Genomic DNA, 23902 nt, shown 5'->3' with positions numbered 1-23902 from the left:
ACACTTTATCTCCACTATATTATTGACACACATGTCAACTCTGCCATAAACATAATCAAACCTTGGTATTTATTATTAAAGACGTTTTGACTTTCAAAATATTCAATATAAAAATAAATACCCGTGAGAGCTTTTTGGAAAGTATAATTTCCTAGCAACATGAAGGCACCACATATACCCCGTCCAATCATGTGTCTCCACTTTGTAACGGAAGCATTTGAACGTAAAGCGCCTTTGTCTTAGCCCACCCGCTTTCTTTTTACCGTCTGACATCAAGAAACATCAAGAAAGCGGACTTTATATGCAATATGGACGTGCAATTCAAAAGTATGCTGCGTGCCAACACCCTGAACTACAAAAGATCACTGGAGAAAATCATAGACAAGGTGTGTTGATAGACTATCAGGTTGTAACGTAACAGTTAGCATGAAGTGACGTAGCTAACATTAGCTTAAACAAACGTATAAGATAAATATTTGTATAAATATTTGTCTGCTTACTTCTGCACTTACTTTCAACAGTACTCAAAAAGTCAATACCAAGATGGTGGGATAGAGGTGGACCTCAACAATACAAATGTCCGAAGTAAGTTAACTACAAAGCGTTTATAACATTGTCTGTGTCTGTCTGTGTACGGTTAGTACAAGAGACTTCCACATACCATCAGCTATCAGACAATGTTACAGTACAGTCATATACACGTATAACGTGGATGTACAGAAATAATATAAATGGGTTATAGTTGAAATAAACATTGTGTGAGCATATTTAACATAAAATGTACTGTTTTTACATCTTCGAAGTAAATACTTTTCATTCATTCATACTGTCTAATTTTAGTGCTGAAATTAAATAATTAATTAATAAATAGTTTAAGTTATATATGCCTATCCTTGCAATTTATATAAAAAGAATATATTTTGTTTTGTTTTTTTTACTTTTTTTTAGCATGACCTGCAATTACAGGGAAAAATTATCAGTTTTTATGTGGCTGTCCAATCACTGCTGATGGTAAATGTACTCAGTTGAATCGATTAATTCCTCAGTGTGTGTTTTATTGACCAAAAAATTGAGTCCTCCTGCCGCAAAATCTGTTGTTCTTAGTGCATCCAGTGATGTCACAGTGATGTAGTCTGTGTTAAGGAATAACTACAGGCTGTTTCAGGTTGGATTTTTAGTCTCCACCTCTGGATAGCCAGGAGGTGCTCTAGATGAGCATTTATATCACCCAACTTTTTTTTTAGTGGATTCACATGCTCCTTGGGTGGTCCTGGTTTGCCAGATGGGAAGTCATTATTCAGACTTAGTGTTCATGTGCTTTTAAGTCGTAAAATGGAAACAGCATTGGTGGTATTAATAGTAGGGGGGCACTAGTGTAGAGCAGTAGGGTTAAAGCTAAGACTTAGTATAGTTCTAATTAATCTGGTCACTCTGTGTGGACTAACAGTTACAATTTAATTCTAGCTTATATTACAAACTACATGTGACCAAAAATGATATGCATTATGTGACTTCATAAAAAGTTAACAACAAAATATTTACTCTCGACCACCATATTTCTGCATATATGACATCAATAAATGACAACTCAGAAACTCTTGTTCCCAGTCGAGAATTCATTTTTCCCATTATTCCAACCCCACATGAATGTACTAATGAGCCCAACAAAGTAATAAATTAAAGATTAGGTGGGTGATCATATGCGTGAGTGTTAGCACACAATGCATCCTGGTATATGTAGGCACTGCTGGCACGGTTCCAATCGACTGATACACTTACCATCAAAACTGACTGGACATCCACTTGAAAAGCAGTGAATTTTACCTTGAACTAACCACTCTGATTTGTTTTCATCTCTGCAGTTCGTTAGTTATTATGTGGCCCTGAGCTCATTGTGTGTCTTTTCTGTTTTTGACTGCTTGCATGATGAAGCACTTGAACGCTACATGAGACAGTCAGAAACGGAGCTGAACAAGCTGGAACCAAAGGTTTGGGTTGTTATGAACATACTTTGCAGCTACATTTGACACAAAATACAGTCCTCATTGATTTCAGATATGAAATGTGTATATATAGCTATTACAATTGAACACTTGTCTTCTCCTCAGAGCCTGACAGATTTGAGGGATGAGACATTGAGTGGTAAGTATCCATAACCTAAAATCAGTAGAGATGCTTAAAAGTTGTCTGTGCATTAATCTGTTTACTTTGATGTTTCTTTTGACACAGCCCAGGACATTACAAGAGACTCTCAGGTAAGTGTACTGTATTTGTTTCAACAGATCTATTTTTAATATCTAGTATACCTTAAATTCATTTTGGTGTATTTTCAATAGCTGGACTTGACGCATCAAGATAGTGAATCTGATGAGACATGTGCGTCTAATGTTTCGTCTGCCCAATTGTTTATGGAGGATGATGGTAAGGACAAGAAAGCAATATGACAAATATTTAAACACAACATTGCAGGAAATGTACATGGCAAGTTACTGTTGTCTAATTTTAGGGAACATTTCTTTTCTTCCTTTTGCACCCTTCAGGAATGGCTAGAAGTGACATGGCTGAGCTGACCGTGAGCTCGTTGGATGAGAGTCAGCCCGAGGACCAAGATGAGGAACTGGAGAGGTCTCTGAGAAGTAACGGCAGCTCTTGGGTGGAGGTCTACCCAAGCATGATCAGTCGAATAGAGAGGGCCTGGCATCGGCAGCACGTCTCTGAGGCAGCTGACTCTGTGCTGAGGAGGTACCGCAGATGGCGACAGCAGCCAAACAGAAGCATCAACAACACATTCATTGTCACGCGGCGACACGGCAACCCAAGAGAGCTGACTGGCAGGACGCTGCTCGAAGAGAGTTCAAACAGCCCTGTGAAGATGCAGTTTATGGGGTCTGTGGCTACCCCTCGGTCTCCCTTGCAGATGCTGACCAGTTCTCAGGATTGGCGAGCACAGCAGCTGTCTCCTGGGAGGGTGAGAAGAGAGCAGCACCAGCCTATCCTCGTCATGGACCTCTCCGATTCCTCTGAGACCTCCAAACCAAAAAAGAGCTCGCTGAACAGGACCTTCAATATGTCCCAGCTGGAAGATCAGTCGTCAGCTTACGCCATCAGTCCTTCACGACTGTCCTATCCCACTTCAAAAGCATCGTTGGACCTGTCTCTCGGGTCCAGAAGGCATTCTCTGTTTACAAACTCAGCGCAGACTGATGGGTGTTCCATGTATATATCACAAAGCACCTCTGTTAAAGAGAGACCAGACATCTATGGCTCCCCGGTCAGGCAGAGTCCTTTAAAAGTGAGGATGTTGACTGGCCTCAGTAGATCACCTCAGGCCTTTTCCAGAAGCCCCACAGGTCATTCTGTAGAAGGCTTTTCTAGAGAGCCTGTGAGGCGCAGGTCCTTGTCCACTTCCCTCTCCTCCCCTCCACAAAAGCCATCAAGGATGCTTCACCCTCAAGACTCACATCATACCTTCAAGCCACAGCTGCCTTCAACCCAGTCAACCACAACAGCGGAAGGTCGTCACAGGCTCCCTTGGCACCTTTCCTTCGACGCCTCGCCAAAGAAGCTTGATGAGGACTTCAGAAAGCTCTACCACAAGTTTGTCTGCCAGAATAAATCACCTCTCTTCAATGGGCCCCCGTGCCGAATCTGTGCAACAAGCTCCGAGGCCAGCAGAGGCCACTCCTCCTCACGTCTTGCTGCCCTTGCCTTGTCGCCTCACCGCTCCCTCTTGAGGAAACGCCACAGGGAGTTAAGCTGGGACAGCCACCACCAGTCCAAACGCTCCAGGGACGAGTACTTTGCATCCTCGCCAGGGTCCAAACGTCATGGCAAGGAGATGTTAAGGCGCTGTCTCTCTGCATCTGAATATGAGCAGCCTCATGATGGCCTCTCCTACAGCCCGAGTAAACACAGCATGTTTCAGAGGTTCAGCACCAAGCAGTACTCAGCAGACGCTGATCAGGAAACCTGGATGAGTCAAGGTCACAGTGCATCTGCAGCTGGCTTTTCTGGCCTGGGTAAGTCTCCTCTATTAAACGTTTTATGATCTAGAAGTAGCTTTTTATTTCCTGTCAGCTGTTTAACAATTTAAAGAGCTTGTTCAGATTACTTGAGGTGGGGTTGTATGGGGTACTCATCCTTCATTGGCATATTACCTGCAGGTGTCTCAGATGCTAAGCAATGCACTGCTATGGACAGAGTCAGCAGCAAAATGTTTTTAGCCACCTTAAAAAAAGTCCATCTAAAACAAATCATTATCAGTTTAAGTTTACGCTTAATTGGGAATATTTTCACCCTTTTACCTTGCTGTCTCACAGCCTATTTTAATGGGAAACCTCCAATACCTTGTAGAATACAGGAGTTGCTGGTCTACTCTTGCCTATGATTTTGTTATTGTATGACTTCTGTGTTTTAAAGGGTTAGTTCAGATACACTGCAGTCACACAATAACACAAACTAACTAACAGCAGCAGTAGACCTGCATCTCCTGTTCTGTAAGGCAAAACTCCTTTTTCCAAAGGAGTTTGGTAGCTTTGGCAGTAGTGATATTTGGCTTATATAAAAGTGGTTTCCTGTCAGAACAGGCTGTCTGATGACAACGTAAAGTGGTGAAAATATAGCGTGTGCTTGTTTTGCTGCTGAAACTGTCCACAGCCATATATTATCTTCCCACCCCAGTACTCCTGCTGCTGATGGTAAAATACCTCATACAACCCCACTTCAAATAATCTGAACTACTACTACTTTAGATGAAGTGTTCAATCCTTTTTTTCAGATTCTTTGAGTCATTACTATTCTTCATTCAACAGGAGGTTCATTTGAGAGCAAAATGGCCAATGGATACTCCCCAAGGTGATGATAATAATAACAATAATAATAATAATAATAATCCTCTGTATGGTTTTACTTTCTGGCCTCCCAGCATTCCTGTGTTCTTGTAATCACCCTCTTCTTCTCTAACATGCAGAAAATGGTGGTGAACGGGGACAACACCGGCCTGCCCACTGAAGTACAAGTATCACTGTGAAAACTGTCATGTAACAAGTGTCAGCAGTGTGAGGTTTTCCTTAGTATTGTTGTCAAGTACCAGATAAATAGCAGGAGACGTTTCTCTCAGCTGGTACAGTTTGAGTTCAGGAAGTTGTATAATGTTACTAAAACCGTTTTGGCCATTTTGAAGTTCTAAATTGGTTGTTGGTTTCAAACGACAACCAACTGTTCCTGTTTGGTTAACCTGTTTGCATGTTCTTCAAGTGTTTTATTTTGTGCTGTATAATGTTGTATTATTTCCTAAGTTAATATACAGCTTCATGTTTATTTCTAATATCTGTTCATTACTAAAATAAAATTCTGTCAATGTGAAAATTAAGGTTCTGGAAAAAAAAAAATCTCATTGCACTCTTTTTATTTAACTTTGCAAATTTATTCATGTAACTTTCAAAGTTAAGAAAACAAAATATTCAGACTCAAAAACAAAAGAAAATAGTGGTTAATTTTAGGTAAAGGTAGAAAAAAGTACATTGACAAAGAAAATAAAGACAATTTAATTTTTTGGTCACTAGCCTTGTGCACTTTTCTGACATGGCAAATTCTAATGCTCCTGCTGGTGTTAAGGTTTGGAATGTCAAACTAGTTTTAAGACTTTTCTGAAAAAAAAAAACATTTACATGAAAACCTTGAAGTACAAACAAAAGCATCAGTGTGGTGTGGTGAGATGAATACCTGTTTAAAAAAAAAAAAAACACCTTAGTAAACAGACTTCTACATCACTGCAGCAGGGTGATACTACAACCACTGGAGGTCATCAAAAGCAACATTTTGATTTACAGTGAAAGGATCTCAGCAGAATAATGTCATGATGTGGTTGTGTGTTTAATACGTCTCTTAGTGCTCAAGATACCAGTATTGAGATGAATGACCACCTCATTTCCAGTCTACATGTATCAGGTGTGGGAGCTTCCACATTGCTATAGTTGTAACTGTGGTTGGTCATGGTGTTGGTGCCCCAGTTACCACTCCAGCTCCACTGGATATTTCCCAGTCAGGCAGGCGGTGCAGTGGCCCACTCTCTTGCTGGATTTGTGATTGGAGGTGATCATCTTGTCATTCTGGAAGGAGGCGATTCCCTCCTGCACAGCCGACACCAGACCCTCCACAGTCAGATACTGAACACTGTCGGCACCTACAGGACACATCAAATGTTACTGGAGAGGCACCAACTGACTATGACATTTAAGGCAGTAAAGCTCTAATGCACTTAATAACACTTGCCAATGTATCCAGCAATGTCCTGAAACTCTGGCTTGTTGGCGATGAGCTCCTCCTTGGTTGGAATATTGATGCCCATGTAGCAAGGGAACTTGATTGGTGGAGAGGCAACCCTGATGTGGACCTGTTGAGAAAATACAGGCCAGTAATTGTAATTTTGAGAGTTTCTATCAGCTGATCTACACTACATGTAGTAATCAGTCAATGAATCGCCTGCTGAGCTGACTCAGACAGATTCAGTCTAAACATCTGGCTCACTCATTAAATATGTTACCTTTGTTGTGTAATGTAGTGGGAGTTCTTGTTTTCACTGATGTGTAATGAGCCTCATATTTCATACAAGTAATAATTTCTTCTGACATTAGCAGAGTTGCTTTTTATTGCAACTTAATATAAAACACTGCAGGCAGCCCTGGTTTATGTTGAATCTTTTTCAGGAGACACAAGGAGGTAGAAATATTAAGATAGCAAGATTACAAAAATGTCAAAAAAATAAAAGTAATTTTGTGTAGCATGAATGTTTTCTGTCTGTTAACCTCAAATTATTTTGCAACCCTTTGTTCCAATCCCCAGGTTATGAATCACCAACCATATCATGTCACTAAAGATTATATAAGATCCTTGGTCAACAAACCTCAGTTGCACCAGCTTCCTTCAGCAGTTTTATAATGGGGGAGATGGTGTTGCCTCTGACAATAGAGTCATCAATTAGCACCACACGTTTTCCAGCAAAGTTGTCTGTCAAAGCCCCAAACTTCTTTGCAACTCCCAGCTGCCTCAAGCGGGTATTTGGTTGAATAAATGTTCGCCCAACATAACGGTTCTTACACAGAACCTCAATATATGGCAGACCAGACTGTGAGAGGACATGAGGAAGAAAGAGGTCCATCAGAAGGTGAGTGTATCACAGCATTTCATCAGAGTTAATTCAGATGGCTTGTAGACAGACCTGCTGAGCGTAGCCCAGCGCGGCAGGAGTTGCAGACTCTGGCACAGTGCTGACCACGTCTGCGTCTGTTGGAGCCTCGATGGCTAACTGCCGACCACAGCGCTGCCTCACAGTATAGACCATTTGCCCTGCAGTACAGTGGTAAACATAATTAAACATGCAACACATTTTCACTTAGAAAAGGTTAAGTATGTCACACAGAACAGAATGGTATAAAGGATATATCCATAATCAAACCTTCAAAAATAGAGTCTGGTCTGGCAAAGTAAACATATTCAAATATGCAGAAGGCAGGGAGGTCTCCCTCAGGCCGAGGGACAACACTCAGAGACTTGACTCCGTGCCTGGATATCTGGACTATCTCTCCCGGTAAGACCTCTCTGTAATACCTGTGAACCACAAGGAGGACATGAAAATGGTCATTACCCACAGCACTTCCATTATGATATAGAAGATCTGACCATTCTTGCCAACCCTCCCAATTCTCCCAGGAGACTCCTGTTTTTCATTCCCCTCTCATTTCCTTCCGGGGTCATGATCCTCCTGTGTTTCTGACAACTTTTCACATCTTTTTTCCCCTTTTTATTAACACAACCTATTTCTGACTGACATGTATAAGCCCTATACAACTCGAAAAGTCCAGTTTCCACCCAGACAACAATACAGCTATACCAAACCAGACTGCCTAAGAAGAAATCCCATTTCTGAAGGGAAGTTTTAAAGGAAAGGAGCATGCTTTTTTTTTTTTTTATTTGCTGTGTCATGTTTTTTTAACGGGCAGGGGCAAAAACCACATGAATGAAAGACAAGTATTAGTTTAAGCTTAAAATTATTCAATATAGAAATGCTGCTGCACTGTACTTATTTTGTTGTCCATTCTTTAAAAGTCACTGCAGGAAACAAAGTCTCGTAACTTGAGAAATTGGATTGAAATCTTCCCTGCTTTTGAGGTCTCATTGTTGGCAAGCATGGATATTAAATTTGTGGCAAAAACTCACTTGGCGCCGATGGACTGGAAACTACAGGACTCTGAGGACACAACCCACCCCTCAGTGTCTTCCTCCCCAGTGCCTGAATAAAGGGACAAAGAATGACAATGAGCCAAAAAAAAAAAAAAAAAAAAGCACCAGATGGCACCCACACTGCTGTGCTCAGGGTATCTTCAGTTTGTTTTGGGCAAATAATGAAATTAATCATCAACCAGCTTACACATCTGACCTCTGATGAAATCAATTGTCGGCCTGTGACTAAAACCTTGAGCAATGATAACCTCTGTTGGGGCCTCTTTATTATCAGTACAAGACATTTGGGTCTTAAGGATAAACATGTTAAGAATACCTGAACTGTGCAGTTTAGAGATGGGAACAAGCCGTCCAATGCAGAGCGGACGGTTTCCGTAAGGGTCACGCACTGCATAGATAACATCTTTGAACATCACCAACAGTGAGTATGATGTGGGGGTCTCAGTCATCAGATTTTTAATTCTACAACAGAAAGAACAAAACAAACTAACTGAAATTAGTATTTAAATTGTGTATAGAAAAGAATATTAAAGGGGTAATGAGGTACTTATCTATAGTCAGTATTAGCTACAGTGGATGCCTGCAGTTTGGAGAAGCAGAGAGGAGCACAAGCACGGCAGCTAAGTGATGTACTGCTGTGGACAGGGTCAGCAACAAAATGTATTTTAGCCACTATACATGTCTGATCAGTTTACGTATACACTATATTTAGAATATTTTGACCGCTTTATTTTACCATCCAACACGCTTTAGTGAAACTCACTGTAATAGAAGCCTTATATTGCTCTCTCCAAGCCGACCATTAATTTCTTTGTGGTATTGTGTGATTTTGGCGTTTTAAAAGAATGGTTTGGATTCACCAAATTCACACAATAAGACAAACAACCTAACAGATCAAGGCAGCGGTAGACCACCAACTACAGTGTTCTGCAAAGTAAAATTACTGATTTCGCCTATGGAGTTTGGTTGGCGATATTTGGCTTATATGATAGAGGTTTCCTGTCAGAAAAGGCTGTCTGACAGCAAAGTGGTGAAAATACAGTGTACACTTAACCTGCTAGATTTTTTGGTGGCTCTTTTTTAGAGGCTAAAATATGTTTTGGTGCTGATCCTGTCCACAACAGTTCATTGCCTCGCCTCAATACTGGTACTCCTCTCTGCCTCTCTAAACTGGGGGCATGCCGACTGCCATCGACTGTACTTCACACAACCCCACGTTAAATAATCCAAACTACCCCTTTAATATTTACGCAGCGTCAACTCATAACACTGACCTGGCAACCCAGTCTGGTGCGTCCAGCTCCTCCATGGGAGGGGTCAGTGCCAGCAGTTGGGTGATGAGCTCGCTGTCTGAGCTGGTGGAGAGGCCGACACCGTGACGCATGACCTACATGGCACATTTTACAATAAATGACTCAGTATATATACATGCGGGCCAGTATTTATTACTTTGTGTATGTTTATTTATGTCTTAAAGACAGTTATTACACACAAGATGAACACCAGCTGATTAAAAATTATAAATTTATACAGAGGCCTGTTTTGTTATTTAGTCATGTTTATTTTTGGTGACAAGATCCAACAGAGTACCTAATAACTGCTGTTGATATGCACCAGAGCAAATCATGGGGTCATCCTCACCTTTTTCCTCAGAGCATGAGCATTAACCAGCTCTCCATTGTGTGCCACAGCAATCTTGCCATGCAGTGTATCCACCACAAAGGGCTGGCAGTTCTGCAGCTCTGAGATCCCAGTGGTTGAATAGCGTGTGTGACAGATACCAAGGTTACCATAGCGCAGTTTCAGCAGAGCCTCGGGTGGGAATGCAGAGCTCACTAATCCCATTCCCTAAACAAATGGCAAGAGGAATCATGCTTTTCAGTGACACAGTCTGCACAAATAATAAAGTAAATAGTAAGCAGCTATTATGTTGTAAAGTGGGAAATCAGGCCATAATCTGTCTCATACTGTAATGATGAAAAGTTTTTATTCATAGTGTACCTTTAATGTAAAGCAGCTCAAATGTTCCATGTATCTGAACACTATTCAACTCTTCTTCTGTCTAATCATGAAAGGGACTTCTGGAAGATTATCAGTGTTACCTTGTGGATTGTGTATGTGGGTGGAGTGGCTCCATTGCATGTGACAATCCCGGCACTTTCCTGACCCCTGAGTGGACACAAAAAAATCACATATAAACTGTAACATTATGAATTTATCAGTGGGAAGTGAGTTTTATAATGAACAGTCTCAGTCTCTTTTCTGCAAGACTAAACAAGATTGAACTTGTTCAATTATAAAAGCTTGATGTGAGCCTGGAGGCAAAATAAACTGGTTTGATTGAGGCAAAACGAAGCAGCAGTGAGGAATGAAAGAAAGAAAACAGGAACGTCTGCTTCTCGGCAGTGGGGCTGCCATATACGGAGAGTCGTCTTGCTGCAGTTTCAGTCTATTTACCAAGCTGCTTCTCGGATTACAGTTGGTCCCGCCCCCTCAGCACACAGCTTAAGCCAGTGGTGAGGCTGCTTTTCTGCATGGAGGCGTTGCTTTCAGGCTTAACCGCCTGGTTGCCTAGGGAACCGGGCAGCAGAGACAGACGGATTGGGGAAAAGAAAGCGTTTCCAGGTCAGCTCAAACATGGAGAGAGGAGCAGAGAGACAAAGAGGAGGTGATATGGAGGTGGTGGAGGAGAAAGGCTCGGTGGAGAGGCAGTGGGGGGAGGCAGAGGTGCTGGCTCTCATGACAGTGTGGGACGAGGTGGGCGCTCAGCACGTAGCTGAGAGCAGAGCCACATTTGAGTTGATCTCAGAGCGTCTGAGGAGGCTCAGTGTTGTGCGCAGCTGGTGGGAGTGTCAGGCCAAGTGCAGGAGCCTGGGACTTCAGAGCAGGAAGCCTGACGCAGCAGCAGGCACCTCAGGAAACTACAGCCCAGGAGTGGATGGAAGGCCAGAGGAGGGCTGGGAGGAAGAGGTGGAAGATATGGGTAATCAAAGAGGAATCTACTCTTCCTCAGTCACTATCCCAATGCAGGAAGGTAAATGTAGGTTCAACCCCAACTGTAGCGCTGATATCACAACAATGCTCAACACATTTTAGTATTTAATCAGCTGACAAGCTTGTCAGTCAAAGTGGTTTTTGAAGTAGAAAACTTTTGCCTGCTCTACAGATTTTGAACATAATCTAACAGCAGATTAGATTAAAACATGTTGGTAGAGGCTCCATCTAACCTGAGCCAAAAGTAACTGTGTGTGCATGTGTGTGCAGGTATCAGGAGTCGAATCCATCGGACTCTTCCTTACACTCCGAGCGTGGTTGAAGAGGGGGGCCGCCACTGGACAGATGATGAGGTGCGAGCACTGCTGTGTGTCTGGGCTGACCGCCGCATTCGAGAGCGCTTAAAGTGCACACTGCGCAATAAATCCATCTTCCAAGAGATGGCCCGCCAGATGCAGAGAAACTTTGGGGTGGTGCGCAACTGGAAACAATGTCGAACAAAATACAAGAACTTAAAGTATGATTACAAGACTGCTAAAAGTGCTCATGCTGCTGGAGGCAGTGGCACAGGAGGCCCCGGGAAGTACATGAAGTTCTTTGATGAGGTGGAAGCCATTCTGCTGGACCGTGGACTGGAAAATGGGACCATGGAGATGCAGAAGAAGTTATATGATGGAGACATGGGAGCAGGGAGGCAACAAACAGCTCAGACAACAGCCTCAGAAAGTGAAGTTGTCATTGAAATTGATGATGGTATGTATTAAGTCTAGAGTTGTCACAATACCAGAATTTTAAACGTCAATAAAACACTAGTATAAAAATGATTATTAATATCTCTTACAATACCATGACAAAAAGAATGAAAAAAGGTACTCAAAGTAGGATAACTTTTTTAACAACCTCCGCACAGTGCTGCAACAGATATCACTGAATGCTATCTGGTTGTGCTGCAAGCCAAATTTCAAGCCATACAAAACAGACTGACCTGAGGTCTTGATTGAGCATTTGCGCTGCGTTTCCACCCCAAATGCCTGGAACTTTTAATGCCAGGAACTAGAAGGCTCCTCCTGTATATATGTCAAAGTACATCAACATGGATGTAGCAGCAGATTTTTTTTAAATGGCGGCTGGAATAAAATGTTGTGAGTATTTGACCAATCAAATTTTCCCCTGAGTTCCTGTACTTTTAGAAAGTATTACCACCCAAGATGGGACTTTTGGGGTGTAAAATAGAATGCAATTTATATCCTGGTCCCTACGGTGGAAATATAGTTATAGTTCCAGCCATTGAAACGCTTTAGATCTTTTTATAGCTTTGGCACATTCAATACTGTAATTAATTGATATTGTATTGTTTTGAACAAGTGGCATTGAAAAAGCATCGATTTTGACGATCTTAGTCAACCAAACGTGCATGGAGTAGTTTGTATTCAGTTAAAAGAATGATCAGTTTTTCTGTTACTTTCAGATGACAACAGTGATGACTACGATATGGATGCAGACATGGAAATAAAATGGAGAGGAACAGGTAAGCCACATCAATGACCAGCCCAGTTTACAGTATATTTAGCCTCTTTCTTTCTTTAAACTACTTTTATTCACTCCAGATGCCCACCTAACACTCTCAGACCCATCCAGCTCTGACCAGTTCCACGTGGTCACAGTGTCCGACACCGGCCGAAACTGGAGCGACCAAGAAGTGCGAGCACTGATTCAAGTCTGGTCCGATGAACGCGTGTGCAGGCAGCTGGAAAGTTCGACTAGAAAGAGAGACATCTTCATCCAGATCTCCAACAGGTTAATGCAGCAAGGCATTGAACGTGACTGGAAGCAGTGCCACACCAAGTACAAAAATCTCAAATACCTTTACCGCTCCCTCCAAAGAGGAAAGAGCGATGACGCAGACCCAAGACGCGTTATGAGGTTCTACGACGAGGTGGACGCCATTATGAATCGTGCAACTAATGGCTCACCACATGACACAGGAGATGCAGACAATCAAGATTCAGAGAGACTCACGATGTTGGAGGACTGTGAGGAGAACGATCATGTCGATGTCTATTTGACAAAGATGAACACAGCAACCACAATAGCGGGAGGGATGGAGGAAAGATCTTCTACTTCTGGTTCCGTCTCGTCTATAAGCCTTGATGTTGCACCAAACAATGAAGAACCAAGGCTGCACACAGTCCAGGAACTTTGTCTGGATCAACAGCAAAGATTAATGAGTGAGCCCAATATCATTATTTATTCATGTCAAAAAAATTCACATGAAGCTTTTTTTTTTTATTATGAATTACCAAAAAATCCCTCAATGAACCCTACATAAGCAGAACACAACAAGCAAAAACATTTAAGCTTTGTTTTGACTTTACGTCTTAAAGTGATGTCATCAGCTGATATCACATGTACACAATGCAAATGTTACACCACTTAAATCTAGAGCCCAACCTACTACTGGACCTTTGTGGTCATTCACTGGTATTTTTAATACTGAAGAAAATAAACACAGACAGAACAACTTCAATTAAGAAAATGATTAAATTGACATAAAATGTATACTGTTCCTTAGAAAAAATATCTGACAACAGATAGGTGAATGCTGATACAGACCAATATCGGACTGATAATATCATTCAATCTGTCTGTCTCTGTCCCCACTTATGATCTCTCGAAACTTAAACCAAGAAGTGAAATTTGTCCAGGGTCAGTTCACCCAAACTTGTCACAGACCTCGCTTTGCACAGCTTTTATAAAGGCAATTTTTTCCATAGAAAGTGGTTCCAATCTGGCTTATTCTAAGGATAAAGTTTGTGAAAGGAGAAATTTTAAAGTTTATTTTTTTCAGTGATGAAAGCACTGCTGACAGAATCCCATTCAACCCAGTTGTACTGTGAGGATAGTGGAAATCTCATAGATGTTTATCTTAAAATCTGGACAAACAAATCTGGACCTCTAGAGGTAAGTGAGAAAATATGTTTTTCATGGTTTGTAATTTGTCAAACTGGCCCTTTAAAACTTAATTCAAGAAAATTATTGGTGAAAATACTGATTTTTTTTTTTTTTTACATATATTTCCATTCAGTGAAGTACTGGTGTGAAACTACAGAAGTGAAGTGATATTAGTCTCAGTTTTTTATCGTCACTTAAAAAAAAAACTGGAATAGAATCAATCCATAACTCCCAAATCAAACTGGATAATATCACACCATCTGCAAGTTATTCCTTTTCTGTGAAGCAGCTCTAAAGAAAAATGCTGTTTTATTGGAAGAAGTCACAAGTCTGTCTGTTCAACTTTATTTAAATAGCACGTGGAAACAATTTTTGGCTTTTGAAGACTGGCCTGGTGTCTTGTAACTGTTTTATGTTGTTTGCAGGCTCTTCTGAAACTAGGGCCAATAAAGAGGACACCTATTCAGCAAACAGAGGAATGAAGAGGAAAGCTGTAGATCAAGGTTTGACATGTGTCTACCTCTGTAATCACTTTGTAAAATGTCACATGATTTGACTGAACACTTTGTAATTTTTGACTCAGTCCCGTGATTTGCCACGGAGCATGATAATGAAATTAAGTATAAGGGTATGATTGTAACTGCTAACAAAAGGCACGTCTCAGGATGAAATCCAATGTAAGAAAAAGAAAAACTTTGCTTATCCATGTAGATCTTGTATTAGCATTACTTTTTACAAATAACAACAGCATTTAGGTAATTATGATCTGATTTGAAATTAAACCCGCCTTTGTTCCCTTTTCCAGACCCCACACTCCAGACACAAGCAAAAAAATTGGGAACTTATTCAGACTTTGCTGATAAGGTGAAGGCCCGGTGTAAAGAAGAGCAGGATCCCATGCCGATAATAAAGATAAATTCAGTCTGTTCAATGGCCTCCCGTGATCCATCTCCAGAGAGAGAGGTAATATCTACTGATCCCATGTGTCAACAAATAGTACAAAATATTACGTGACCAAGATAAACTTAAGAAATTATTCCTAAACAGGCTGCAAGAATCCAGAATAGATATGATCCTGCTATGCTGGAAAAAATGCAGTAAACTCACAAATCATTCATCTTACTTCTGCCTTTTAAGAGAGTCTGTGTGTCGCCTTTTACAGCTGCAAGGACTATTATAATTATTTTGATAACAGTAACAATTTCAGCAATTTTAAGGAAAAATGCCAAATGTGACAATTTGATGCTTTTCTGATAATAAACTAATATCTTTGGGTTTAATTAAACAAGCAATCTGAATATAACATATTGAGATGTGTGAAATTATAAAAAGTATTTAGGACTTTTTTTTTTATTGTTAAAGCCCTCAAAAAGAGATTGTACCTCCATTCTAGCTCTTTCCTCGGGCTGTGAGACTCTTAATCATCCTCACCATTCAACCACAAAAAAGGATAAGATTTACTGTTTATTTATACATTAGCTGTATTTAAATATAGTTGTGTGTGAAGGGAACAACAATTAACATTTTGTTACATGCCTCTATGTTGTAAAATGATCCATACAATAAATTAACCTTGTAAAAATTTAAAGTAGGCTAAACAGAAAGGCCAATAGACAAATATACTTTAGTATAATGGGATGGCACTTGGTCACCAGGATTTTGCTGTTTTGGGGATTGTTGCAGCCTAAAATTCCTGGTTTGATGGCAGCTTTTCTAAAAAATATGATGCATGTTACAATGTTTTTAGGCACAAATGCAATATAATGCAGCTTTTTTAAAATTGAAAATCAAAAGCAGGGAACATAAAACAGCAATGAGTGTTCCATGTAACCCTACCAAAAAGGATCAGTATTACAAAACTTCTAATAGAATATGTCTTATTTGTAGATTAAAAAGTGTGTATTGGGTTAATTCCACAACAAAGCAAAAATTCTTTGGAGCTCAAACTCTGTCACAACAGCATACACAAAATTATGAAATAGAAATGTGCAGAGAGCATTGATAAATGTTAATAACAATGTCAAACTTTGCTGCAGTGATTGTTCAGAATTGAAAGTTTGTGCAAAATTCACAAAGACTGGTTGGCTTTGTGTTAATTATTGCAATCACAACATGGCAACTTTCTGGATGGACTAACCTGGGGCAGGAAATAAGATTTCAAGGATACCCAGTGCCTTCACAGACCCCTCCTCTAGAAACGCCCCTGCAATTTTTTTTTTTTTTTTTTTGATATTTTATGGATAATGATTAACTGATAGTTTAAGAACATAATAGTCAGGTTAATCACTAATGAAAATAGCTGCTATATCCATCTCTACATATTTTCATGTTTGAGAGTTAATCTGATACTCAACATTGAGTTTATGGTGACATTTATTATACTTAATTTGATAGAAGTAGCCTAATTTAAGTCACATTTTATTCTCAGCATAGAAAAAACATTGTTGCCTTGAGGCATGTGTTTAACAACACATATTTTATCCCCTTTAATTAAACAGTCGCGCAAACAAATTCTTGTGGCAGACCATTGCTTGCAATTATAACTTGTCAAGTTAAAACATTTCAACCAGTGTTTTTTCTTCGTCTTGACTCAGACATAGTTTCACTATATTGGCCGCACTTTTGGACTTAAAAAGTAGGTTTTCGTTTCACCGTTGGTCCTGAACACTCCTCTAATGTATCCTCATGAATGGCCTCTAACCTAACCGGTTATTTTTATCTGTTATTTTAATTACTGTCCACACACACCTCTTTGTTACTCACCTGTGCTGCAGCGCCACCAGACCCAGAGTTAATATCTGGGCCACCTCCAGCTGTGTGGGCCACTCTCCGGCTGCCACGCACCCGAACACCCCGCACTCCTCTCCGATACCCGACTCCTCAAACTCCATCACTCCGCTGCCCGGTTACGGTGCTCCTTTGCCGGTCAGTCCTCCTCCGTTAACCAGGCGGACGGTCTCGTGCAGGGTTGCCAGAGCAATCAGCGCGTGCGTGTCCAAACGCGCTCTAGTGACCGAACACGTGCCGCAGCGTTGACTATAGACACAACGTTGCTTGTTAAAACAACGTCAGCTCAGCTGACATTGTTTTAGTGGCCGAGTAATCAAGCAAAGGCAACTTTGCAACAAGGAAAAACAGAGAACAGCTTTAACGTGAGAAACGGGTCGACATAACTTATCACAGAAATGAACCACAGCGGATAATCAATCGCACGTGGTATTTTGCGATGAAGAGGACAACAGTTAATCTGAATCAGATTAATCGATTCGGTCAAGAGGCCATTTGTTTCTTCTCGATGATAAATCAGTCTTGTCAAAGAGAAAATGGGGGCAGTTTGATGGATAAACTCCAAAAAAAGTTCTGCGTCTAGCAAATATTTAGTGTTGGTGCATCTTCCCCTCACGTGGTGAGGAATGCGCTGCTGTGATTGGTTGTCCGAGCGAGCGGTGGGATGTGATTGGTTATGAGAGGACGTAAGACAGACTCCACTTCCCTCTTCTGCGGCTCGCACACCTCCTGCTTCCTCTTCATCTTGCAACTTTTCAGAGTCGAGTTGCACTTTGGTTCATTTTGTGTTTTGTCTTCCAGGACTGCAGCTTGTTACAGAGCACCAGCATGGCCTCCACACCAGGTACTGTACGACACTGAGTGCACATTTTGATTGCATTTAAATTAAATGTCTAGCGTTTAATTGGGTGCATGTGTGTGTGCTTCTTTGTTTTTTTTTTTAAGAGTTGAAAATCGGCCAGAAGCTGAATGAAGGAAAGACAAAGCAGATTTTTGAGCTGGTAGACCAGCCCGGACTGGTTCTGGTCCAGTCCAAAGACCAGATCACCGCTGGGAATGCAGCGAGGAAGGACCAGATGGAGGGCAAGGCTGCCATTGCCAACAAAACCACGAGCTGCGTGTTCAAGCTCCTCCAGGAATCTGGTGAGGACTCACTGAAGTTATTAAAATAGTTGAGTCATTCAAAAAGACGCTCTGCCACCCAGGTAATGTGTGTCACTCTCACCCCGAGGCAGTTTCCCACAGGTTGAGAAATGTTCTTTGCTGTTGTGAGGGGTATAATTATTAGAGTCAAAGTGTTTTTTTTTTTTATTTTTATTTTATAAGCACTCCCTCACATTCATAATGAATGAATCCCACTGGATCTTCCTGTGGGCTCCCAGTTTGACCCACTGACATATACTGAGTGAGATAAGAGGTCAGTGAGGTGACTGTATCCAGAGAGAGAGAACCTTTGACCTTCTCTGTTAGCTGTTGGGAAACACAGCCCCACCAATTTTAGCATGTTTAAAACATCCTGCAGCTGTAGTCCTCAGCTTCAGTTATTTTCATTATCAATTGATCTGTCAATCATCTTCTAAATTAAGTGATTAGTTGTTTGGTTTCTGGACATCAGGAGACATTTAAATACATCACCTTGTGCTTGTGTTATTTTTTTCATATTTTAACATTTTTCACTATTTTATGGATCAAATAATTCATTTTACTGTCATAGAAGACGAAAGAAAAGAGAAAATATTTTTATTTGAGGAGCTGAAATCAGACATTTCTTACTAAAATGACTTAAAACAATTAATAAATTCTAAAAATAGTTCTGCTAATAGTTGACATCTAATTGATTAATCAATTGAAAAAAAATACCATTTGTAATTCTTGACAAATGCCTTGTTTTGTCTGTCAAACAGTTAAATAATACTGTCAAAGATGATGAGAAAACACATTTTTGAAGCTGGAAGCAAAATTAAATTTTTAAAAAGTTATTTTATAATGGCTTTGATTGGTTGTAGAGATGGTTGGTAATCAATATTATGTCAGTTGACTAGTTTCAGTTCCACCAGGGTCTCTGCAGGTCTTTAAAGTCCAAAATTCAGTAATCAGAATTTTAGGCCTGAAAATGTCCAAAGTATGTTGTGACAGGTCTTAAAAGTTTGCTACTTTTATAAAGTTGTATAAACTTCAGTCTCATTTTATAATGTGTTTTTTGGGGAAAAACTGTAAAAATTAAAAACAAAACCAACATGGACTCCTTTTCCTTCATATCTTTCATACTGTTTTTTTTAATACCAGTATGGATGTGAAATGGGACTTAAAATTGCAAAGTTTTTTTTTTTGTTTTTTTTTTTTCTTTTTTGGCCCTCGTGACAAATTCAGTAACAACTTAAAAGTTTGATTTGTCATATTTTACTTTGGATAGATGGTATATTTTTAGCATTGGGCAAAAATTCCATAATATATTTCAGCATAATCTGAGAGAAAACTAGACTTCTGATCCTCATCTAGGTTCAGTGTTCAGGTTTCAGATAATCAAGCCCGTGACGGGAGACTTTGGCCAATCACAGTCAGTAAGATAGTGGATTATTGAGTCTCATTCCCAAAACATCAGTATTTGATGACCAAAGACTCAACAATCAATGCTCTGTCTCTCCAGAATTGCTTACAGCAGCTCATTTTTTTAAATCTTTTACTTCAAGTGAACTGAGCCATGCAGTCATGTTGACATGTGTAGGGTCACAGTACATGCATGTGTGTCACTGGGTTCAAAAAAAAGCCCAGATTTCCAAAATGACTCTCCATCTTGCTTTAATTTAAAAGTAATTGGGTAACTATAACCCACATGCCACTCATGAGTGTGGTGTGCTTCAGCCGAGCTGTGGTGATGGCTGTCTTGTGACTTTCATGCTTGTAATTAACCAAAACGTGACAGACCACATCCCCCTCACTTGTGCTTTATTTTAGGGCTATAAAAATCTTAATAGTTATGGTGTCGCAACCTCTATCTGTAATCCAAATGAACACAGGAAGATGAAGTTTCAGATGTTGTTGTTTTTAATATCTCTGCTGTTTTTGTTCCAGGCGTTAAGACAGCCTTTGTGAAGCAGCACTCGGACACAGCGTTCATCGCGGCCCATTGCGAGATGATTCCCATTGAGTGGGTCTGTCGGAGAGTGGCGACTGGTTCGTTCCTTAAGAGGAATCCAGGAGTCAAGGAAGGCTACCGCTTCACCCCCCTGAAGATGGAGATGTTCTTTAAAGTGAGACCTCGACCGCCTCCAATATGTTTTCAGTCTTTAATAAAGTGTTGTAACTTGATTCACAGAGGCCAGATGTCAAATCAGTCTTTATATAATCGGCTGCTTTCTGATGTAGGATGACGCCAACAATGACCCGCAGTGGTCGGAGGAGCAGCTGCTGGAGGCCAAGTTCACTCTGGCTGGGCTCAACATCGGTCAGTGCGAGGTGGACATCATGAACCGCAGCACCGTGGCCATCTTTGAGATTCTGGAGAAGGCCTGGGCCACTCAGAACTGCACGCTGGTGGATATGAAGGTATGAAGCACGGTGCTGTCCTCTGCTGGTCAAACCAGTGTCCTAACATGACCACTGATTCATCTAATGAATCTTCCTCGGGTCTAGATCGAGTTTGGCGTGAATGTGAAGACCCAAGAAATCGTCCTTGCTGATGTGATCGACAACGACTCCTGGAGGCTGTGGCCAGCTGGAGATCGAAGCCAGCAGAAAGATAAGCAGGTCAGGAACCTCTCTTTGGTCTTGCTAAATTATTTTGATGCTTTTTATGGATTAATATTCAAGTTGAAATGATTTGTTTTCCTTTTTTCTAGGTGTACCGAGACCTTAAAGAGATCACACCTGAGGCAATGCAGATGGTGAAGAGGAACTTTGAGTGGGTCTCTGAAAGGGTCAAGGTACACTCAAACTATTTTCCCAATCTACTTTTTCTTTTTTCTTCTTTTTGCCAGGTCAGGCTTCAGGCTTTCCTTTCCTTTACTCCAACATTATGTCACACCTGCCAATCCTGTTTCTCTTGGAAATATGTCACAATATAGAAGGTGGATACACTCAGAAGCCCATTTCATCAGGACTTTAAGCTCAAAACTAATAACAAGTTATTTAATAATTATAAATAAAATAATATAAATAAACATATGTCTGGCTCTCATTAAAAAATGTTTAGTTTCTTTTTATGTAATAAGTTGTCTTTTATATTCAATATTTGTTCTACTAACAATGAAATAATACATTTTTCTCAATTAAATTGAATATTGTCATATTGCCAAAAAAGTCTAAATGCCCTACCAGACTGTGATGATACCTACCATGACAAACACTGTAAAAGTTTTCATTTAAGTTAATTTATTTTGTATACTTATTGTGAACAACTGCTGACTGCTCCATAGGTTTTGTTTTGCACTTGTACATGCATAATCCAAACATTCATTGCCAAAGACAGTTCATGCCAGTTTTTTTTTTGCACATTCTGAGGTCATGGCTATTTCTATTCGATTAAAGAAGGAAAGCAGAAGCACTTTAAATTAAAAGCAAAAACTAATTTTGCATGAACCAATATGCTGTGCACATCAGATTTATCAGATTTTTTAAAAGAACCCTATGATCTGCCTGCATTTCTTTATTTTTTTTTTTAGATTGTTTTGCTGTGCTTGTGACAAAACCAAAACATTCATATTTGATGTTCTTATGCATTTATGAACAGCTCAGAAAAATCTTACTGACTTTACCTTTTCATAAAAGACATTTTTTCAAGTCATCCTTTTTCTTTGTTTATTGTATTGTGTACTTTTTACATTCCCATTGCTCAATTAAAGTTGCATGTTGTGTCTCTAGCTGCTGCTGGAGTCCGAGGCCAGCGGCAGAGTGGTGGTTTTGATGGGCTCCACCTCAGACATGGCTCACTGTGAAAAAATCAGGAAGGCCTGCTCCTCCTACGGGATCCCCTGCACCCTGAGAGTCACTTCAGCACACAAAGGTCCAGATGAGACACTCCGCATCAAAGCAGAATATGAAGGTGTGCATTCATTTTTAATATAACCTTATTTTTTTTGTTCGTCTCTTTAAAGAAGTGTGGATTTTGTATGTATCACGTGATAACATGTATATGCTTTCCTTCAGGTGACGGCGTACCCACTGTGTTTGTGGCTGTAGCTGGCCGAAGTAACGGCCTCGGGCCGGTCATGTCTGGAAACACGGCGTATCCCGTTATCAACTGTCCGCCTCTCACTCCAGACTGGGGTGCACAAGATGTCTGGTCGTCCCTCCGTATGCCAAGTGGTAAGTGTAGCACCTCCTGTATTCCCTCCTGTCATTACATGAGTTTAATCATCACAGTAACTGAGCCTGCCTTTCTTCCCTGCAGGTCTCGGCTGCTCCACGATCCTCTCCCCTGAGGCCGCCGCTCAGTTTGCCGCTCAAATCTTCGGGCTGACCAATCACCTGGTGTGGTGCAAACTGAGAGCGTCCATGCTCAACACCTGGGTGTCTCTCAAGCTGGCTGACAAGAAGCTCCAGGCCTGCAGCCTCTGAAGTGGCTCAAGACTTCTTTTGAGCCGAGAATGCCAACTCTTTGTTTACCCTGAAAACCCACTAACCACATACTTTCTCACGCATAAATCATTCCATTAAAAAAGAAAATAATTAAAACTTCTTAATTAAAATTTTCTCTGGTTGTTTATTCCAATTCTAGACTTTCTTTGCAGCAGGAAAATGTCATTTGTAACATTAAATATGGTTGCTTTCCATTTATGTGAGCTATTGTGTTTTTCAAGCTGCATGGCCCTAAGTTGTTGTATGCTGGTTATGGGGACAGCACGATATGTTTGACCCGTGCTTTCCTGCTGTGACAAGTCAAAGTATCTGTGTCCATGGACAAATATGTAGACGCTGCGTTGACTGCTTTGGTCCATTGCGATACATGAACATCGCCATGATACGGGACTGGGCAAGACTGGCCTGTAAACAAATACATGTAAGCAGGGAAGCTGATGTTTTGCTGGACAATAAGCGTTGTATATTTTGGCCAGAGCCTTAGTGCCATCATGAGGTCAGTCGATTGCACAACAAATTACTGCTTTTTAAATGCTTACATGTTTTTTGATTCAGACAAATTCATCCAAAAACATTTTTTAGTAATTTTCCAGCAGAACTGTACTCATGCTAATGTGAATGAACTGATGCAGACATTACTGGCGGCTCAGGTGCATATCCTATGTGTGCTGCATACAGAGTTGTTGCGACCCGTTTTTATAGCTGGAACGTCATTCATGTTGTCCTCTTACATTTGCATTTTTACATGCACACTCTTAATGTGCACTTTACCAACACTTTTAGAAATTCAAATGACAATCAGAGCTCCTTTCAGAGATGTGAAAGCCCTTATAATACCATCTGGCTGCAGCTAGTTTGCATGAAAATTGTGTCTGCTATTTCTATTAGGACTTAAGAATGAATCAGACTCGATGTTTCCCGCACCACGTGTGAGACAGGTGCACTTCCTCTGAGTGGATTGAGTGCCATGCAGAAGTGGCAGAAACTTATGAACTAGGATGGAGAGCTGCATACATATTTCCCTTGTATATTCATTTCCTCTGCTTGGCTGCGGTGTCTCAGCTCAGCCACAAGAGGGACCCTGTGTCCCATGTTGGCGATCCAAAATCTCAACCTTTCAATCCGTTCCAGTAGTTTGCAGCCAAGCGAATGAGTCAGAATATCATGCCACCATTTTATTTTTTACTTCTATTGTAGCACAGCTCTCCCTTTGATAACAAATGATGGGTATAAAGACCTATGATGTGTTAAATCTTTGTTCACGTGTGGGTGGAAGTGGGAGGATGGAAGTGCTGAGGGTAGAGAGTGATACAGATGAGTGCAGAGAGGCTGATATCTGACAGAATCCTCT

General features: G+C 40.7%; 3 protein-coding genes across 4 annotated transcripts; 2 read left to right on the top strand and 1 right to left on the bottom strand.

Annotated features, from left to right (window-relative positions):
- The first annotated feature begins 218 nt into the window (after positions 1 to 218).
- On the top strand, positions 219 to 5563 carry hjurp (Holliday junction recognition protein). Its single transcript, XM_084722758.1, has 9 exons — positions 219 to 386; positions 522 to 585; positions 1933 to 1988; positions 2109 to 2142; positions 2230 to 2255; positions 2337 to 2421; positions 2541 to 4019; positions 4812 to 4854; positions 4970 to 5563. Exons 1-9 carry the CDS (start codon positions 309 to 311, stop codon positions 4980 to 4982), a joined length of 1878 nt encoding a protein of 625 aa, XP_084578884.1. The 5' UTR covers positions 219 to 308; the 3' UTR covers positions 4983 to 5563.
- ppat (phosphoribosyl pyrophosphate amidotransferase) lies at positions 5404 to 17112 on the bottom strand. The gene is made up of 11 exons (XM_084722755.1): positions 16951 to 17112; positions 10344 to 10410; positions 9883 to 10089; positions 9516 to 9628; positions 8558 to 8703; positions 8218 to 8290; positions 7457 to 7608; positions 7220 to 7347; positions 6905 to 7126; positions 6274 to 6394; positions 5404 to 6184 (listed from the first exon to the last, which is right to left on the bottom strand). Exons 1-11 carry the CDS (start codon positions 17076 to 17078, stop codon positions 6012 to 6014), a joined length of 1530 nt encoding a protein of 509 aa, XP_084578881.1. The 5' UTR covers positions 17079 to 17112; the 3' UTR covers positions 5404 to 6011.
- paics (phosphoribosylaminoimidazole carboxylase, phosphoribosylaminoimidazole succinocarboxamide synthetase) lies at positions 10864 to 22659 on the top strand. 2 transcript variants are annotated; one of them, XM_084722757.1, is made up of 15 exons: positions 10864 to 11275; positions 11506 to 11988; positions 12704 to 12763; positions 12843 to 13463; positions 14613 to 14690; positions 14993 to 15150; positions 17776 to 17818; positions 17920 to 18117; positions 20047 to 20225; positions 20341 to 20520; positions 20608 to 20721; positions 20814 to 20897; positions 21835 to 22015; positions 22120 to 22278; positions 22364 to 22659. In XM_084722757.1, exons 1-15 carry the CDS (start codon positions 10879 to 10881, stop codon positions 22528 to 22530), a joined length of 3102 nt encoding a protein of 1033 aa, XP_084578883.1. In that variant the 5' UTR covers positions 10864 to 10878; the 3' UTR covers positions 22531 to 22659. The 2 variants fall into 2 exon arrangements, with proteins under 2 accessions (XP_084578883.1, XP_084578882.1); XM_084722756.1 differs by having other exon boundaries at positions 10864 to 11281.
- The last annotated feature ends 1243 nt before the right edge of the window (positions 22660 to 23902 follow it).

This window comes from Lutjanus erythropterus, chromosome 7 (genome assembly GCF_056507025.1).
Source record: "Lutjanus erythropterus isolate fLutEry1 chromosome 7, fLutEry1.hap2, whole genome shotgun sequence".
NCBI lineage: Eukaryota > Metazoa > Chordata > Actinopteri > Lutjaniformes > Lutjanidae > Lutjanus > Lutjanus erythropterus.
Note: the sequence above shows the minus strand (reverse complement) of the source record. Positions and strands in the feature narration are given on the sequence as shown.

What these genes read in the sequence shown, in the direction of transcription:
- ppat (XM_084722755.1), bottom strand. Translation starts at nt 17,078, where the DNA reads ATGGAGTTTGAGGAGTCGGGTATCGGAGAGGAGTGCGGGGTGTTCGGG. An exon ending in GCACCAGACTGGGTTGCCAG is followed by an intron (nt 8,704 to 9,515) that starts GTCAGTGTTATG and finishes TTTCTGTTGTAG; the next exon opens with AATTAAAAATCTGATGACTG. An exon ending in TTCCAGTCCATCGGCGCCAA is followed by an intron (nt 7,609 to 8,217) that starts GTGAGTTTTTGC and finishes TGTGGTTCACAG; the next exon opens with GTATTACAGAGAGGTCTTAC.
- hjurp (XM_084722758.1), top strand. Translation starts at nt 309, where the DNA reads ATGGACGTGCAATTCAAAAGTATGCTGCGTGCCAACACCCTGAACTAC. An exon ending in GAGGGATGAGACATTGAGTG is followed by an intron (nt 2,143 to 2,229) that starts GTAAGTATCCAT and finishes CTTTTGACACAG; the next exon opens with CCCAGGACATTACAAGAGAC. An exon ending in ACATTACAAGAGACTCTCAG is followed by an intron (nt 2,256 to 2,336) that starts GTAAGTGTACTG and finishes TATTTTCAATAG; the next exon opens with CTGGACTTGACGCATCAAGA.
- paics (XM_084722756.1), top strand. Translation starts at nt 10,879, where the DNA reads ATGGAGAGAGGAGCAGAGAGACAAAGAGGAGGTGATATGGAGGTGGTG. An exon ending in TGTCATTGAAATTGATGATG is followed by an intron (nt 11,989 to 12,703) that starts GTATGTATTAAG and finishes TGTTACTTTCAG; the next exon opens with ATGACAACAGTGATGACTAC. An exon ending in GTCCCTCCGTATGCCAAGTG is followed by an intron (nt 22,279 to 22,363) that starts GTAAGTGTAGCA and finishes TCTTCCCTGCAG; the next exon opens with GTCTCGGCTGCTCCACGATC.